This window comes from Tiliqua scincoides, chromosome 4, assembly GCF_035046505.1.
Source record: "Tiliqua scincoides isolate rTilSci1 chromosome 4, rTilSci1.hap2, whole genome shotgun sequence".
NCBI classification, from domain to species: Eukaryota; Metazoa; Chordata; class Lepidosauria; order Squamata; family Scincidae; genus Tiliqua; species Tiliqua scincoides.
In genome coordinates, this window is record NC_089824.1 from 208,185,721 (window position 1) to 208,202,560 (window position 16,840).

Here is a 16,840-nt window from a genome sequence, read left to right on the forward strand (position 1 = left end):
AAATCTGCAAATCGTATATAAAATGACAGACCTCCATGGCCACATTCCCAACCTTGCCACCTTATATTAACATTTTATTAGATGCCTGTCTTTTATAACAGCCGTATGACAATTGTCCTAGCTTTGCCCTGACTGGAAATGCTTGTGCTGAGAATTGCTTATTAGTTTGTTCTCATTTTTGCAGTTCATGAAAAAAACATCCATTTCCCCACATATTTCAAAACTTAAAATAGAGACAAGCCAGTAGTTTTCTGCCTTGGCTGACAATGCTCAGTACACATACTATTTTATTTTCACATCCAACTTGAGCATAAACTTCTCCTCAATGCTCAGTGTCCCCTCTTCTATCTCCATACTGGAAAGCAATCTTACAACCCACACCAACTCTATAGAGAAAAAGTGATGGCAAAGTCTTACCAGTGTTTTAAAGAAACTCATGACGGCGTTATTATACTCTGTCCCGCCTGTTGACTTAATGGTCTCCGGTTTTACGTCTTCTTGGGCAAGATCCTCAGAGGCCAAGCAATTGACACCTGCTGCGTCCTGTGGAACGCTGCTGCCCTTGCCCTCATCAGCTATGTCCTGTAAAAAAAAGGGAGCACAGATCTTTTTAGTTTCTTCCTTGCTGAATGCCTGGTCAAAGATTGTAGAAGTGATCTGTTTGCCACTTGCCTCTCCGAGTCACAATCCTAATTCCATCCATATTTCTTCAGCCTACATCTTTGAAACAATTGGGCATTTATGCTAGCCACGTCTAATATATGCAGCATTTGCCACCCGTTGGGGGAACATTGTTCGGGACGACAGAAAACAACAAATACGAGAAGTCAGGTTGCGTATGGCACACCAAACAACACCCCTCTTCTGTTTGTTGCAGCCGAACACTGAATAGTCAGTAACACACAGCTGTTGTGTTGATCTCTGCAGCCTTCATCTCTGATCACTCCACACAGAGGAGCCTCTAGTCCTCAGTTTATGACACGTTCAGAATGTCTGTTCTTATAATTTGTGTGAGTTTAGGAGAAATTGGTTTTATTGATTTGTTATAGTTCAGGTCTAGCAACAAAACAAAACAAAACTCTCAGTACTGATGGACTAGGACCAAAATGGTCAGGGTGAGAATTACAGTAACTTATTTAACAGTAGGTGCTACCACCCCTTCTAACAGCCAGTCCTTCAGTCAAGTAGAGCTGAAAACCTACAGGATTATTCCCCAGCCCTTGCAAACTCTGGGGCCCTCAACTCCAGGGCTCAAGTTTCAAGGCTACTTCAGTTTGGCAGAATGCCTAAGTGGCCAAGGCAAGACTTAACTAGGTCAATATCTGCACAGACACAGGCCTCACAGGCCACAGACTTCATAAATATATGAAGATTTATTAAAGAATAAGAATTGGTTACAGGTTCCAAAGGCAGATAACGACTTAAGAGAATAAATAGGTTCACGTACAATGCTAAAACAATATGGCTCAGCTGCTAAACTTCCTTAATTCTAATGCTCACTTTGTCCATCATTCCTAAGCGTAAGCAAGCTGGTGGCTTTTCCACTGGATGTACCCATGGTGATACGGACAGGAATCCATGATAGAATGGTCAGGAAGTACAGGCGTGCCCCCGTATCCATCGGGGTTCTGTTTCAGAACCCCTGTGGATACCCAAATCTGCATATATGAGGGGATGTCCTCCCATCCTCCAGAGGTGAGGGGAGTTGGGCCCCCTCTCCTCCAGAGACTTTCTGAGGCCCGCAGAGGGCACACATGACTGCTGCGGGCCTCAGAATGGTTGAAAAGGAAAAAAAAAAAACAAAAACTTCTGGTTTTACAATAAAATCGGAAGTGACCTTTTAAAGGCTTTATAAGGCATTGGGAGACACGGGGATGCCCTCGACGGCTTCCCTGGGCCTCCCAATGCCTTCTAAGGCATTAAAAACATCACTTCCTATTTTACCGTAAAACTGGAAATCACTTTTTTTTGGCCTTTTCAGCCATTCTGAGGCTTGCTGCGGCCACGGGCGGTTGCATACAGCCTCTGCAGGCCTTAGAAGAATCTCAGATGAGCTGGGCTCCCCTAGCCTCCAGAGGGGGCACACAGGGGGGCATGGGGGCCCCATGGGTCTGATCCAAGGTTAAATGAAACCACGGATATGGGGCCTCCCCATACAGTGAGCCTGAATCAGACTATCAGTTTCAGACTATCTCAGTCTCCTGAGTCAGGTCCCGGAAAAGGAACTCTTCTTGGGGTAAGAACATAAGAACATAAGAACAGCCCCACTGGATCAGGGTGACTTGGACTTCAGAGTCAGGAGCCTTCCTGGAATAAATTGAAGTTCAAGTTCCAAACAGCGCTGTTGAAAAATCTCAGCCAGTCAACACTTTAGAGAAGAGAAGACTTGCATCTTATCTAGCGTCTTTAGGAAAGCTGGGTCTTCAGTGGAACCAAAAACTGTACCACCATAGTGTACAGGCTTCACTCAGTAGACTTTGAGGGGAAGGCATAGATGAAGCCACACAATCCAGTGCCTATTTGCTCAGAAGTAAATCCCACTGTGTTCAATGGGGTTTAACTCAGACTGGTATGCATTCTGGTCTGCAGCCTGCATCAGAGAATAAATGGGAAGAAAACCTCAAAGGTATACACATTCCAATTGGGCCACCACAGCCAATTTCTTCCCTCCCCAGAAGACCCTTTATTGCAGTGAGTTCCTCTCACACAGTGCCAATGTCAGTCTGCACCCATGTCACCCACAAGTTCTCAAGGCATTAGACACTACCATGGCCACACATACTGAGCTTTCAGGCTTCATGGGTCCTCTGATGGGCCACTGTCCAACTTGCTCAATTCCGTTGCCAGCCCTGACCTCACAGTTAGTCCTGCAGGTGTGGTATTGGATTTGGAGGACACACACCACAGGGAGTTCCCCACTGATGAAGGGATCCACCGGCTGGGGGGGTTACCTCTGAGGATGCAGATACACCTAGCTCGGGATGGGAGTTCTCCCTTCTCTCCACCTGAAGCTGAAGGAAGCCTATTCACACCCTCAGTCAGCAGGAGCTCAGGACTTCACGCTGAGTCCTCCTGTCCAAGTTATCTAGCAGTATGAGGCCAAAAAACATGCTCTCCACCAACTTATACCATTTTGGGATGCTTGCAAGGGGATAGAGGACCCCAATATTTTCCTATAAGCATTATGAGTCTTTTGCCTTCTGCTGAGATGTTCAACATCTCATAACATAAGAAGAGCCCCGCTGGATCAGGCCAAAGGCCCATCTAGTCCAGCTTCCTGTATCTCACTGGGGCATTTGGTGGGCCACTGTGAGATACAGGAAGCTGGACTAGATGGGCCTTTGGCCTGATCCAGCGGGGCTCTTCTTATGTTCTTAATATCCCCAGCCCCCTTTTGAGTTCCTAGCACATTCACACACAGCATACCTGCTTTATAAATATTAAGAGTGATTTAAAAAACAAAAATCAAAATCCTGCCATGAGTTAGGATGTCCAGCCATTTCCCTCAGTGCCAATTCTCCCAGTTTCCTTAAATCACCCTTCACAATGTTGTGCTCTATCTCACCTCCATGCCGAACAACAGTTTGGCCGGGGCTGGCCAGGCCATAAAGCAACCTGAAATGCTCACATGAAGCAGCAGCACTGGAGTAGAAGCAAACAAATGAGCCCCCAACCTTTTTGTCCACCATCCTCTCCAGGCTGCCATCCCAAGAGGGGCTCTGATCTTTTCCTCTGCATGCACCAGTTCTGTTCATTGGAAACAGAAGTGGTGCGGAGCAGGGAGGCTGCATGTGGCGCTTCTGGTATGGAAAGGACAAGGAAGGGGATGGGTGGGCTCTGCCCACTTGAGGCTTTGTAAGGACCAACAGGACAGAGAGAAGTGATCTTACAGCCTGATCATTTCTCAAAAGTGACAACCTTTCTTCCTCACTAGTGACTTTCTCAAGGAACATCCTTTTGCCCGTATGGTGTGTGCAGCTTTCTCTCTCTCACACTCTCTGTGTGGCTTAGTTCAGGGGTGTCAAACATAAGGCCCAGGGGCCGGATGCGGCCCATGAAAGCTTTTTATCTGGCTTTCAGGCTCTCAGCTTCTGAGGTGTCACTGCTGCAAGGGCAGCCCACATAAAAATTGGACTGTCCCGTACCTTGAAATCTGATAAAGATTTGTGTATTTTCTCTTCTGTCATTTGACAGAAGAGTTCCTAAGCTAATGAGTTCCTAAGTGAGAAAAAGTGCTTATTTTTGGTTAATGACATCACTTCCTGCATAATGACATCACTTCCGGCCCTCAGCTGGCAACATGAATGCTTTTTGGCCCTCTGTATGAAATGAGGTTGATACCCCAGGCTTAGTTGGTATCTTTCCTCTTCTTTTATTTCAGTTTCCTTTCAAACAGTGCCAACACACTGCTGTGAGAAGCAGAGAGATGTGCTTTCAGCCCTTCTCCGCACAGTTGACTGGGAGTGCAGCACAGAAGCCAGGTCACCCAGTCCAAAGTTCAGTTCTGACACCTGTTTCGTGTCCGCCCACTCCTTCCTGCTCCTCCGTCGTCCTTTCTCTGTGTGCCCAGCGAGGCCTAATTGATTTCATCCCCTGCAACATTTCACAGACAATCACAGGAACACTCTTGTACACGCGCAATTACAGATCACTGAAGGCTCCTCTCCAGCTGTATTCATTTGCACTGCATTCACAAGCTCTGCGATGGCTTGTGAAGATGGCGTGGTTAGTAACCTGATCTGAACATTTTTCATTATTAAGAACTTGACAAACTTTAAAACAATGTTTAATGTCAGAACTGATGTGCCTGTATATGCTATAGAACAGTAGTTCTCACACTTTTAGTACTAGGACCCACTGGCATCCACCCTAGAGTTATTAAGGAATTGAAGAATGAAGTTGCTGATCTCTTGACTAAAATATGCAACTTGTCCCTCAAAATGGCCATGGTGCCAGAGGATTGGAGGATAGCAAATGTCACACCGATCTTTAAAAAGGGAAAGAGGGGGGACCCGAGAAACTATAGGCCAGTCAGCCTAACATCTATACCAGGTAAGATGGTGGAATGCCTCATCAAAGATGGAATCTCAAAACACATAGACCAGGGGTGCTCACACTTTTTTGGCTCGAGAGCTACTTTGAAACCCAGCAAGGCCCGGAGATAAAAAACCAGAGTTTTTTTTACAATGTTCGCGCCATCATAACATATAAAATTTATGTGTACAATGTATGTTGGTGTACCTTGAGCCCCACTGAGTATTACTCCTGAGTAGACATGCCTAGGATTAGGCTGTGAGGCTGCAATCCTAGCCACACTTACCTGGGAGTAAGCCCCATTGAGTACAATGGGCCTTACTCCCGGCGTTTCCTCCCAGAGGCACCTGAAGGGGGGGTCGGCACTCCATGATCTACTCATTTTGCCTCGCGATCTACCGGTAGATCGCGATCCACCTATTGAGCACCCCTGACATAGACGAACAGGCCTTGCTGAGGGAGAATCAGCATGGCTTCTGTAAGGGTAAGTCTTGCCTCACAAACCTTATAGAATTCTTTGAAAAGGTCAACAGGCATGTGGATGCGGGAGAACCCGTGGACATTATAAATCTGGACTTTCAGAAGGCGTTTGACATGGTCCCTCACCAAAGGCTACTGAAAAAACTCCACAGTCAGGGAATTAGAGGGCAGGTCCTCTCCTGGATTGAGACCTGGTTGAAGACCAGGAAACAGAGAGTGGGTGTCAATGGGCAATTTTCACAACAGAGAGAGGTGAAAAGCGGTGTACCCCAAGGATCTGTCCTGGGACTGGTGCTCTTCAACCTCTTCATAAATGACCTGGAGACAGGGTGAGCAGTGAGGTGGCTAAGTTTGCAGCCAACACCAAACTTTTTCGAGTGGTGAAGACCAGAAGTGATTGTGAGGAGCTCCAGAAGGATCTCTCCAAACTGGCAGAATGGGCAGCAAAATGGCAGATGCGTTTCAATGTAAGTAAGTGTAAAGTCATGCACATTGGGGCAAAAAATCAAAACTTCACATATAGGCTAATGGGTTCTGAGCTGTCTGTGACAGATCAGGAGAGAGATCTTGGAGTGGTGGTGGACAGCTCGATGAAAGTGTTGGCCCAATGTGCGGCGGCAGTGAAGAAGGCCAATTCTATGCTTGAGATCATTAGAAAAGGTATTGAGAACAAAATAGCTAATATTATAATGCCGTTGTACAAATCGATGGTAAGGCCACACCTGGAGTATTGTGTCCAGTTCTGGTTGCCGCATCTCAAAAAGGATATAGTGAAAATGGAAAAGGTGCAAAAGAGGGCAACTAAGATGATTGCTGGGCTGGGGCACCTTCCTTATGAGGAAAGAACATAAGAACATAAGAACAGCCCCACTGGATCAGGCCATAGGCCCATCTAGTCCAGCTTCCTGTATCTCACAGCAGCCCACCAAATGCCCCAGGGAGCACACCAGATAACAAGAGACCTCATCCTGGTGCCCTCCCTTACATCTGGCCTTCTGACATAGCCCATTTCTAAAATCAGGAGGTTGCGCATACACATCATGGCTTGTACCCCGTAATGGATTTTTCCTCCAGAAACGGCTATGGTGTTTGGGCCTCTTCAGTCTAGAAAAGAGATGCCTGAGGGGGGACATGATTGAGACATACAAAATTATGCATGGGAAGGATAAAGTGGATAGAGAGATGCTCTTTACACTCTCACATAACACCAGAACCAGGGGATATCCACTAAAATTGAGAGAGTTAGGAAAGACAAAAGAAAATATTTCTTTACTCAGTGTGTGGTTGGTCTGTGGAACTCCTTGCCACAGGATGTGGTGACGGCATCTGGCCTGGACACCTTTAAAAGGGGATTGGACAAGTTGCCATGATGTGTATGTGCAACCTCCTGATTTTAGAAATGGGCTATGTCAGATGCAAGGGAGGGCACCAGGATGCAGGTCTCTTGTTATGTGGTGTGCTCCCTGGGGCATTTGGTGGGCCGCTTTGAGATACAGGAAGCTGGACTAGGTGGGCCTATGGCCTGATCCAGTGGGGCTGTTCTTATGTTCTTATGTGCCCTCTTCTCTCCCTTCATCTCCTTCTTCCAAAGAATTTATAGAGAATAACTTACATATTATAAAGAAAGGAACACACACAGTGGAGTGGGTTGGCAGTGGGCTGTGGACAGAGATTCTGGATATGTGTGAAATCTTGCATGCATGGAATGGCAGTACAACAAAAGCTCCTTAGCTTCATGAAAAGTTCACGGGAATAGGATTCATTTTCAGGCTGGCATCCAAAGAGTTACATGTGCTAGTCTAATTAGGCAGAGCCACAAGACAATGCCTGCTTAAGTTTGCTCCTCCTCGGCACTTGCCACCACCTATTATTCTGTAAGCTGACCCCCCAAGCGTTATGTAGATCAGCAGCTTGGAATGTGTCGAGAGATTGTTTGGAAATATCTTGTACTAAGAAATGTATGCAACTGTTAGGAACAGCTGCCATGGAGCAGGGTTAAGTCTTTCCAAGAAAAATAATACGCCCTGCAGAATACATATCCTTTCCCCCCTGCCACTGTGATAGGCAACAGATTAGCCAAGTTCATTATTTGAGGGAATGATGACTAGAGCCAGGGACAGCCCATCCATGAGGATGATTGACAGAACAATCCTATGCACGTCTACTGAGAAGTAGATTCCATTGTGTTGCATGAGGCTTACTCAGTGGCGTCACTGGGGTTTGCATCACCTGGTGCAGGAGTCTAGCATGTCACCCCCTGATAGACTTCCTCCCAAGCAGTGAGCAGGGCAATGCACTGGGTGATGCACCATTGCCCCACCCCACTGTTTTTTTAGCTATAACTTTTGATAGAATAGAGATATTTCAATGCAGTTTGTTTCATTGCACTCTGCATGAAATTACACGTCGTTGATATATAACATGATGGTATTATTCAAAAATACCAAAATGTTAAAAATTTTGGCCAGTAGTGGTGTTACCCCCCCCGTGCACGTCACCTGGTGAGTTCCGCACCCCCTACACCTCCCTAGCAACGCCACTCGGCTTACTCTCAGGAAAGTGTAATTGGATTTTAGCCTGAGTCAATTGCCTCATGGAACAGATTGAAGGAAGGCATCCAAGTCTGTTCTCCCCACTTGCCTCCATGAGTCTTCCTTCTCCTCCCTGGATTGGAAAAAAAAAAGAGGGGAAGAGAGTGGAAGAGGAAGTGTGTAGGAGGAGAGAGTGGTGGGATAGGTTGTTGAGGCACTCTAGCCTACCACTGTCCTCTCTTCCACATTTTCTCTTCTACTCCATCCCCTTCTTCCTTTTCCTATTCTGAGAATGGGAAGAGGCAAGGCTGGCACAGCACCAGGTAAGTGTTGGCAGCATTTGGCATGCCACCTCAGGAGGTCTTGGGTCAGCCCTGACTAGAGCCCCATATAGATTTTTGAATAGGATAAACCCATATATGTGTGTATGAGGGAGAGGGGAATGGCTATACAGCGATAGGCTCCATTTGAACCTATGCATGTTTGTTTGAACGTTGGAAGGATTGGGGCCTCTCTCAACACAATCAAAACTTTGCAGGGTCAGACCTACAAAAGGTCAGGTTCCAGGTAGTCGGGAAAACTGGTTGTCAAATCAACGGGCAAGTGAGTGAGTAGCGCAATGTGAAAGAGGCACAAGTCAGTTTATGGAGGAGCTGGCAGTCACAGCGGCCAGAAGTAGGAAACGCAACAACTAGGGTCCCATGGAATGGTTTGAGGGACCGATGATGCAGACACCTTGTCAAAGTCAAACAAGTCTAGAACTTGGTTTGTGTGTAGGCTCACCTCTGGCATTCAAAGAAATGAGTATAGGTTAGAGCAGTAGTTCCCAAACTGTGAGGTATGGCTCCAGGCCACAAGGCTCCAGGGGGGCAGTGTGATGACCCCCCCCCCCAGGGATATCATGGGACCCTTGCCACCCCTGGAGCTGCTCAGCAGTGGGAACATGAAGACAACAGAACGACTGAAAAAATGGTGGTAAGAGGTTCATCTCAATGTCCAAAGCTCTAAGAGCACAATTTTGGGTGCTTTGAATGATCCACCTGCCTGCATGCGCTGCTTACTGCCATTTTTTTCATTTGCTCCACAGTCTTCATCCTGGAAGTAATGGCTGTTGCATGATGATGACACTGCATCATCGCCATCACTTCTGGGTCCGGATCACCGCATTGGCAGTGGTAAGGGCGGCACACAGCAAAAATGTTTGAGGACTGCTGGGTTAAAGGTGGAGCCTGACACCTCATGCTGCTCAGCCCTGTGTATGTTCATTCAACCTGAAGAAAGCTTGTAAGGAGCTTAAGTAAAAGCCCATCAAGCTTTATGGGTGGTGAATGGGATAGACAATTCTGGGGTCTTTGCCAACCCCACTAATTGTCATCTTATATTCTCCCAACGAGACGTGGAGAGGGGGGATTTGCTGCATGGGTAACAGCCTATCCTCCATACCTACTTTACCCAGGCTTCGCGCACTGGAGAGGACACTCTGTTCCAGAACCACCATTCGGAGCGTGACGCCATAGTCTTCCGAGACTGAAGGATGCCAACACACATTCTCCCAAGAGGAGAAGCAATTCTGATGGTCCCCCTTCTTCTGCCCTTAGTGACAGATGAGACAGCCAGGAGGAAGAGGTGGACCACTCTTTCTCCGCCTTCTCAACTCTCCTAACCAGTCAACGTCACTAGGGTCACCTCCAGGAGTGAAGGCAAGAAGAGGCACGGCCAGATTTGGTTTTCCAACCCTGGCCCTTCCCTTCTGGTGCTGGAGCAGCCCTCTGAAGGGGGAGGAGAGAAAACGCTAAACTCTCTGCTAAGAAAATGCTAAGGGTCTCTGCTGGTGGTAGCTGCACTAACATCAGGAATGGTATCTGGCTTTTGACTAGTGCAGTGTTGTTGCTAAGCCATGGTGGTGTGGTTATATTTGAAGTGCAGGTATTCAACATGACAACTCCCACAGCCAAGCCCAATTAAGACTACATGGGGGAAAATCAACTTTAAATTTCTTCATAAGATGTTTGATTCTCCACATACTTTTTCCTACTTTGAAACTTGTTCCATTTCATTCAAAGATGTAGCTCATTTAATTCCACGCCTTGGAGTGGGTTGCAATAACTTAAAACTGTATAGAAATAGAATTGACCCAGATAAATGGGACAAAAATATCCCAGATCAATTCAACAGGTGTGTTAAAAGTCCTAGCCGATGCATATTCCACTCTGTTCAGTAGGGCTTACTCCTGGGTAAATTTACATAGGACTGTAGCCTTAATGCAACATGAGTTACATACTATCTCTTAGGCAACCCTTGGGAAAAATATTGGCTAGACTAGAATTTCTCAAAATGTGCTTTGGGCTCCATGAGCACTCCATAAGTGGCTGCCATCTGCTCAGCATTGTACCATTCTGTGCATGCGCTGGCACTCTGGGGCTTCCCTGGACTTCAGGTACGGAGCTCCGGGACTCCATTGACGGCTCCAGAGACCAAAAGGGCTCCATTGAGGGCTCCAGAGACTGAAAGTTTGAGAACCACTGGCCTAGACTAGCCATTTTCAACCACTGTGCCATGGCACACTGGTGTGCCGCGAATGGTCTGCATTGGTCTGCTGCAGGAATTTGGGGGAGGGACATTTATTAGTAAAGCCATTGGGGGATGTGAGCCCCCTGCTGGCAGTACAGTGTGCCTTGTCAATTGTCAAAAGACTGATGATGTGCCTTGACAATTTTAGTACCTTGTCAACGTGTCACAAGATAAAAAGGTTGAAAATCACTGGCCTAGACAGTAACATAAGCCTGGCGCTCTGGGGCTCCCCTGGACCATGTATGGAGCTCCAGGACTCCAGAGAGCCAGGTGCTCCCCCCAGATAAGTAATTACAGTGCTGCAGTGACCTCCTAGTGGATTTCATTATCCACGGAATTTGGTATCCACAGGGGGTCTTGGAACAGATCCCCCACGGACACCGAGGGCCCACTGTATACCTTTTTTTAAAAAAATAAAAATGAAAGCAATCCAAAGTACAGAATAGTGTTACAGGTGCAATATCCTGTACATACCGAACACATCTCAGTAAGAAAGCTTTATAAAATGCCTTCTACTACATGAGCAGGAGGCCCTCCCCGCACCATCTGAGGCCATTACTACATGCTCCAGATTAGGTAGGCAGCGAGTAGGGGAAAGGCCTTCTTAGTTACGGCTCCCTGTATGTGGAATATCCTTCCCCAGTGTCAATTCTGATACCTCCTTGACAGTAGACAAAACCGTCTTTTAAATCATGCCCATTAATTCAGGCATTTCAGTAACACACTGATTTTTTTAATCCATGGTTTTAATCACTCTGTGGATTTGTATTGCTGCTTCTGGTATTCTTGGATATTTAATATGGGTTTGTTAAAATTATGTTCTGTTGTTCAGAATGCTACCCTAAGAGTCTTGCACTGAAGAAAATTCCCAAGTAAGTAAAATATATGTTAGCGTCAACTCTGCCATTTGGGGGGGGGGGTATAGTGACTGGGAACCCATATAAAAAGAATGCATTTTATCCATCCAACACTGCTTTGTTCACATGAAGCATGGCTCAGTCAGCGCAATTTTTCAGGGACATAATTTACCTTGGCTTGAATAGTAAATGCTTCATCGATTCATGAATCCTGCCCTTGTTTTAATTATGCAGCTTCCTGAATGTAGTTTTGTGGGGCTTGAGAAGAAGGCTATGGTTCTGCTGAATACAGAATGCTTGTGTAGTTTCTGGATTAAAACCTAAAATGGAGGCTTCTCCCTCCCTCCTGCTCAGCAGTGCTCCTTGTTGCTTCCTGGCATGGCGACACACAGAAAAAGGCTCTGATGTGATTAAACTTCCACTGGAGCTGTCAGTCATGGTTTACTAAAAGAGTGATGTGTGCCTGAAGAAATATCTGGATAATTGTGATTCTATCAAACATGTAGCCGTCCAGTGCAAATATATCATCCACACAATCAGAAATTAGGCTTATCTGCCATCAGCCACGCAAAGAAGCCTATTTTATAGGAAGTGCGCTGTTTTTGTTTGGGCTTCTAAAAGCAAAATCCTCAGCATGCCTACTCAGTAGTAAGTCCCATTGTGGTACTTACTCCCAAGAAAGTGTGCATAGGATTGCAGCCTTAGGGCCCAATCTTGTCTTATTAACATTTCCATTGGGTGAACTCTCTCCCCCATGAGGCTTGTCTGATGATACACAAGTGTCTCTTAGGCCCCAAATGAGAACTTCTTTATTCTCCCAAGTTTTATGATATCTGAAGAGTTTTAATATTCATTGCTTTTATCCTTCTGTCTTAAAGTATGCATGCTGATCATTTTTATTGTAGAAGTGATTGTGAGGAGCTCCAGAAGGATCTCTCCAGACTGGCAGAATGGGCAGCAAAATGGCAGATGCGCTTCAATGTCAGTAAGTGTAAAGTCATGCACATTGGGGCAAAAAATCAAAACTTTAGATATAGGCTGATGGGTTCTGAGCTGTCTGTGACAGATCAGGAGAGAGATCTTGGGGTGGTGGTGGACAGGTCGATGAAAGTGTCGACCCAATGTGCGGCGGCAGTGAAGAAGGCCAATTCTATGCTTGGGATCATTAGGAAGGGTATTGAGAACAAAACGGTTAGTATTATAATGCCGTTGTACAAATCGATGGTAAGGCCACACCTGGAGTATTGTGTCCAGTTCTGGTCGCCGCATCTCAAAAAAGACATAGTGGAAATGGAAAAGGTGCAAAAGAGAGCGACTAAGATGATTACGGGGCTGGGGCACCTTCCTTATGAGGAAAGGCTACGGCGTTTGGGCCTCTTCAGCCTAGAAAAGAGACGCTTGAGGGGGGACATGATTGAGACATACAAAATCATGCAGGGGATGGACAGAGTGGATAGGGAGATGCTCTTTACACTCTCACATAATACCAGAACCAGGGGACATCCACTAAAATTGAGTGTTGGGCGGGTTAGGACAGACAAAAGAAAATATTTCTTTACTCAGCGCGTGGTCAGTCTGTGGAACTCCTTGCCACAGGATGTGGTGCTGGCGTCTAGCCTAGACGCCTTTAAAAGGGGATTGGACGAGTTTCTGGAGGAAAAATCCATTATGGGGTACAAGCCATGATGTGTATGCGCAACCTCCTGATTTTAGGAATGGGTTAAGTCAGAATGCCAGATGTAGGGGAGAGCACCAGGATGAGGTCTCTTGTTATCTGGTGTGCTCCCTGGGGCATTTGGTAGGCCGCTGTGAGATACAGGAAGCTGGACTAGATGGGCCTATGGCCTGATCCAGTGGGGCTGTTCTTATGTTCTTATGTTCTTATGTCTTTGATTGTGTTGCAGATCTGTCTGGCAATGTCCACTGAAGAGCAGTATGTAAATCAATACCCTAAGATCACTGGTTCCCAAATCTTTTAGACTGCTGGCTCCTTTTACCATGGCTCCCCATTAGGGCTAGAACAGCAACTGTTATCCTGCACATGCCTGATCTTGTCTGATCTTGGAAGCTAAGCAGGATCAGGCCTGGTTAGTACTTGGATGGGAGACCGCCAGAGAATACTAGGTGCTGTAGGCTTATACCATAGTCTTTTGAGACTGAAGGTTGCCAACCTAACCTATACATGGGTTGGATTCCATGGCTACTTTGACTGGTTTCCATGGCTCCCTCGTGAGCCACAGCTCACAGTTTGAGAACCACTGCCTTAAATACATGAAAATAAGCAAGTCAAAGGAAAACTAGATGTGATATGAGGGTCTTGTGACCGGTACACCTGATATTTTCTTTATCAAGAAGCAACCAAGGGGGGTGGGGCCAACTTGGAATAGCATTTTCCCATACTTTGTGGTTCTAATCCAAAGCCCACACTGAAGAAGCTATTAATGATGGAGGGGAATACTTATAACCACAAAACTGTTCATAAGTTTTCTCTGTAGCTAGTGAGGTGGAGGGCAATATAAGTTGGGGAACCAGCATGCTCCAGCTTTTTTTTTGGGGGGGGGGGAGGATAAAAACCTTGGAGTCCTGCCCATTGCCTGCTCTCTCCATGCTTTAAAAAATGTGCACACCCACTAGCTATACCCTTCCAGTGGTATCTGGGAACTGGAAAGCAGATAAACATGAATCCTCCTTCATATCTTCTTGCTGCTATAGCAGAAGTAGAGAAGGGGAATGCTTTCTGTAGTTAAACTTCTGATCTCCAGAAGGCTAGTCCTTGATTCTTCTAATAATGTGGCATGGGTAGGATTAATTTATTGCATAAATACTGGTTATTTGGATGGGTGTCAAGTACCGGTGGATCAAGGAGGGAGGCAGGACAAAATTAGGGTTTTTACTAGTTTTTCATGCCAGAATACTGGTGGCCTCCCAGAACATAGTCCACCCTGCAGATGCCTAATCTTGTCTAATCTCGGAAGCTAAGCAGGGTCAGGCCTGGTTAGTACTTGGATTGGAGACCGCCTGGGAATACCAGGTGCTATAGGCTTATACCATAGTCTTTCGAGACTGAAGGTTGCCAACCATTGATAAGGTAAGCAAAAGACTGATTTGCAACCCAAGGTGTGGGATGATTCAAGATTGTTTCATCCTCTAGAAAGGCTGTGAATTTGATCTGCTCTGGTCTGGTCAGGATTTTGTAGCTTTCTTGCGTCCTGGGTCAAACTCTCCTGTGACCTTGTGAAAATGTTTTGTGATGGTTGCACATTTGCAATTCCACTAACTAAAGAGCAGAAGTGGTAAAGACAAGGCCTACAATTAGAAGTTGTTTGCCATTGACAATCAAATATTTAAGCATATGCCAAGGAGAGACAAGGGAAAGCAATACGCTCAATACTCTGCTGAGGATAAGGGTCAAACTAAATAAGAATTTTTTTTTAAAATTTAATAGCAGCCATGGAGGGTGGGGGGTGGGATTGTCTAAGACTCACAGCACTCGATGATGTTAATGCTGACAATCTTTACCAGTTTCCTGAACTAAATTGCCTCCCTGAAACTGCTGTCAGCCACGTAGCTGACCAACGTGCTGCCCCAGGGCATGCCAGTCAACCTGCCACCCCCTCCAACCTGGAAGTAACATGATGACGTCATGGCAATTACTTCCAATGCAGTTAGAGCAAAGCCTGACACTTCTTCTGGATGAGGTCTCTTGTTATCTGGTGTGCTCCCTGGGGCATTTGGTGGGCCGCTGTGAGATACAGGAAGCTGGACTAGATGGGCCTATGGCCTGATCCAGTGGGGCGGTTCTTATGTTCTTATGGAAGCGGATGGCTTCACTCCGACGGACTACGGCTCTGCTGTGAGCAAGTGGGGGCCAGACCACAGCGACGGGATCGCTGCAGCAGGGGCAGTGTTGCAGAGCTGCATCCGTAAGAGTGCCACATGGGATCCTTTTAGCTACGCAACTGACTGCTATCTCCCCCACACTGGAAGGCATAGGACTGACTAGTATACAGTTTCCTCAGCAAGAAAAGCAGGAGCTTTCAGGGTGGGGATAATTTTGATCAGAAAAATGGCATGGGGAAAATGGGTTACACCTGCCTCCCCCAGCGCCCTAATACAATATACATGGTCCAGTGGCTGTTATTTTAAAAAGAAGGAAATGTTGGGAGAGCCCATTGTGGACCTCCTGTGTTGCTGAAATTTAATTTGGTCCAAGTAGCAAGACTGAGAAAGAAGTAGTCCCATCCACACAGCCGTTATTTTTGCAATAAATTAACCCATTTCTGCCCAGCCTACAAGTGTACACATTTGATCCTTGTTATGTATATGCAACGTTGGGCAGAAATGGCTCAATCCTACCTATGCAACTAGATCAGTGATTTTCAGCCACTATGCCATGGCACACTGGTGTGTCATGAATGGTCCACAGACATGCCATTCATGTTTGGAGAAGGCTGTTTATTTGTAGGGCATTCGGGGAATCTGAGGGAGAGCAGAACCAGCATTCTAAACCAGTCTTCTCTCGGCTGTTGTTTGAGTTGGGTGTGTTATTCCATGTAAGATTGTGCTAATGCATTTTGTTTGTTATTTCTATAGCTTAATTCTTGGTTTTTTAAATGTTAAAATATATCCTTAAAAACCAGATGGTGTACATTGACAATTTTAGCACCTTCTCAGTGTGCCACAAAATGAAAAGTGTTGAAAATTGCTGCAGTATTGCATTAGACCAGACTGGCAATGGAATAAACTGCATGGGACGCTCATTCCTTACATGCCACTGATGTGTTACACACATCCAAAATACATGTTGGGTAAAAAAAAAAAAAAAAAAAATAGGGTCTTCTCCAAGGTTGAAATCCTACCAATTTAATAAATGTAATTTCAGTGAATGTTGTTCCATATTTGTAGACAGAAATAAGCCCGCATTATAATCTGCACTGGACACCCCTACATTCATTATAGACAAAATAAAAAAAAAATGAAAAAGGTAGGATGCAATAAGAGAGATAAAAGTATCCATTGCTTAGGCCTGTGGAATCCTATTAGAATGCCTAAGAATTTCACCATCCATTTTAAAAAACTACTAGTACACAGACCCCAAAGTTACCTCTTGTAACCACAACCAAACGACAAAATATAATGAAAGACATGTGAATTTAGGGCGCAGTCCTAACCAATTTTTCAGCACTGACATAGCTGTTCCAATGTGGCATGCACTGCATCCTGCAGTGGGGAGGCAGTCAAGGGGGCCTCCTCAAGGTAAGGGCATGCTTGTTCCCTTACCTTGGGGGCTGTATTGTGGCTAAGTCAGTGCTGGAAAGTTGGTTAGGATTACCCTTAGACAGCCAACCTGAAATAGTTCATTTTGGT

At 45.8% G+C, this 16,840-nt stretch overlaps 1 protein-coding gene across 1 annotated transcript in view; it reads right to left on the reverse strand.

Annotated features, from left to right (window-relative positions):
- Nucleotides 1-16,840, reverse strand: part of BCAS1 (brain enriched myelin associated protein 1) — a 63,928-nt gene that overhangs the window by 31,153 nt on the left and 15,935 nt on the right. Inside the window, exon 4 of the mRNA XM_066626209.1 lies at nucleotides 418-582. Within this exon, the coding sequence (XP_066482306.1) occupies nucleotides 418-582 (165 nt within the window). The remainder of the gene's footprint in view (nucleotides 1-417; nucleotides 583-16,840) is intronic.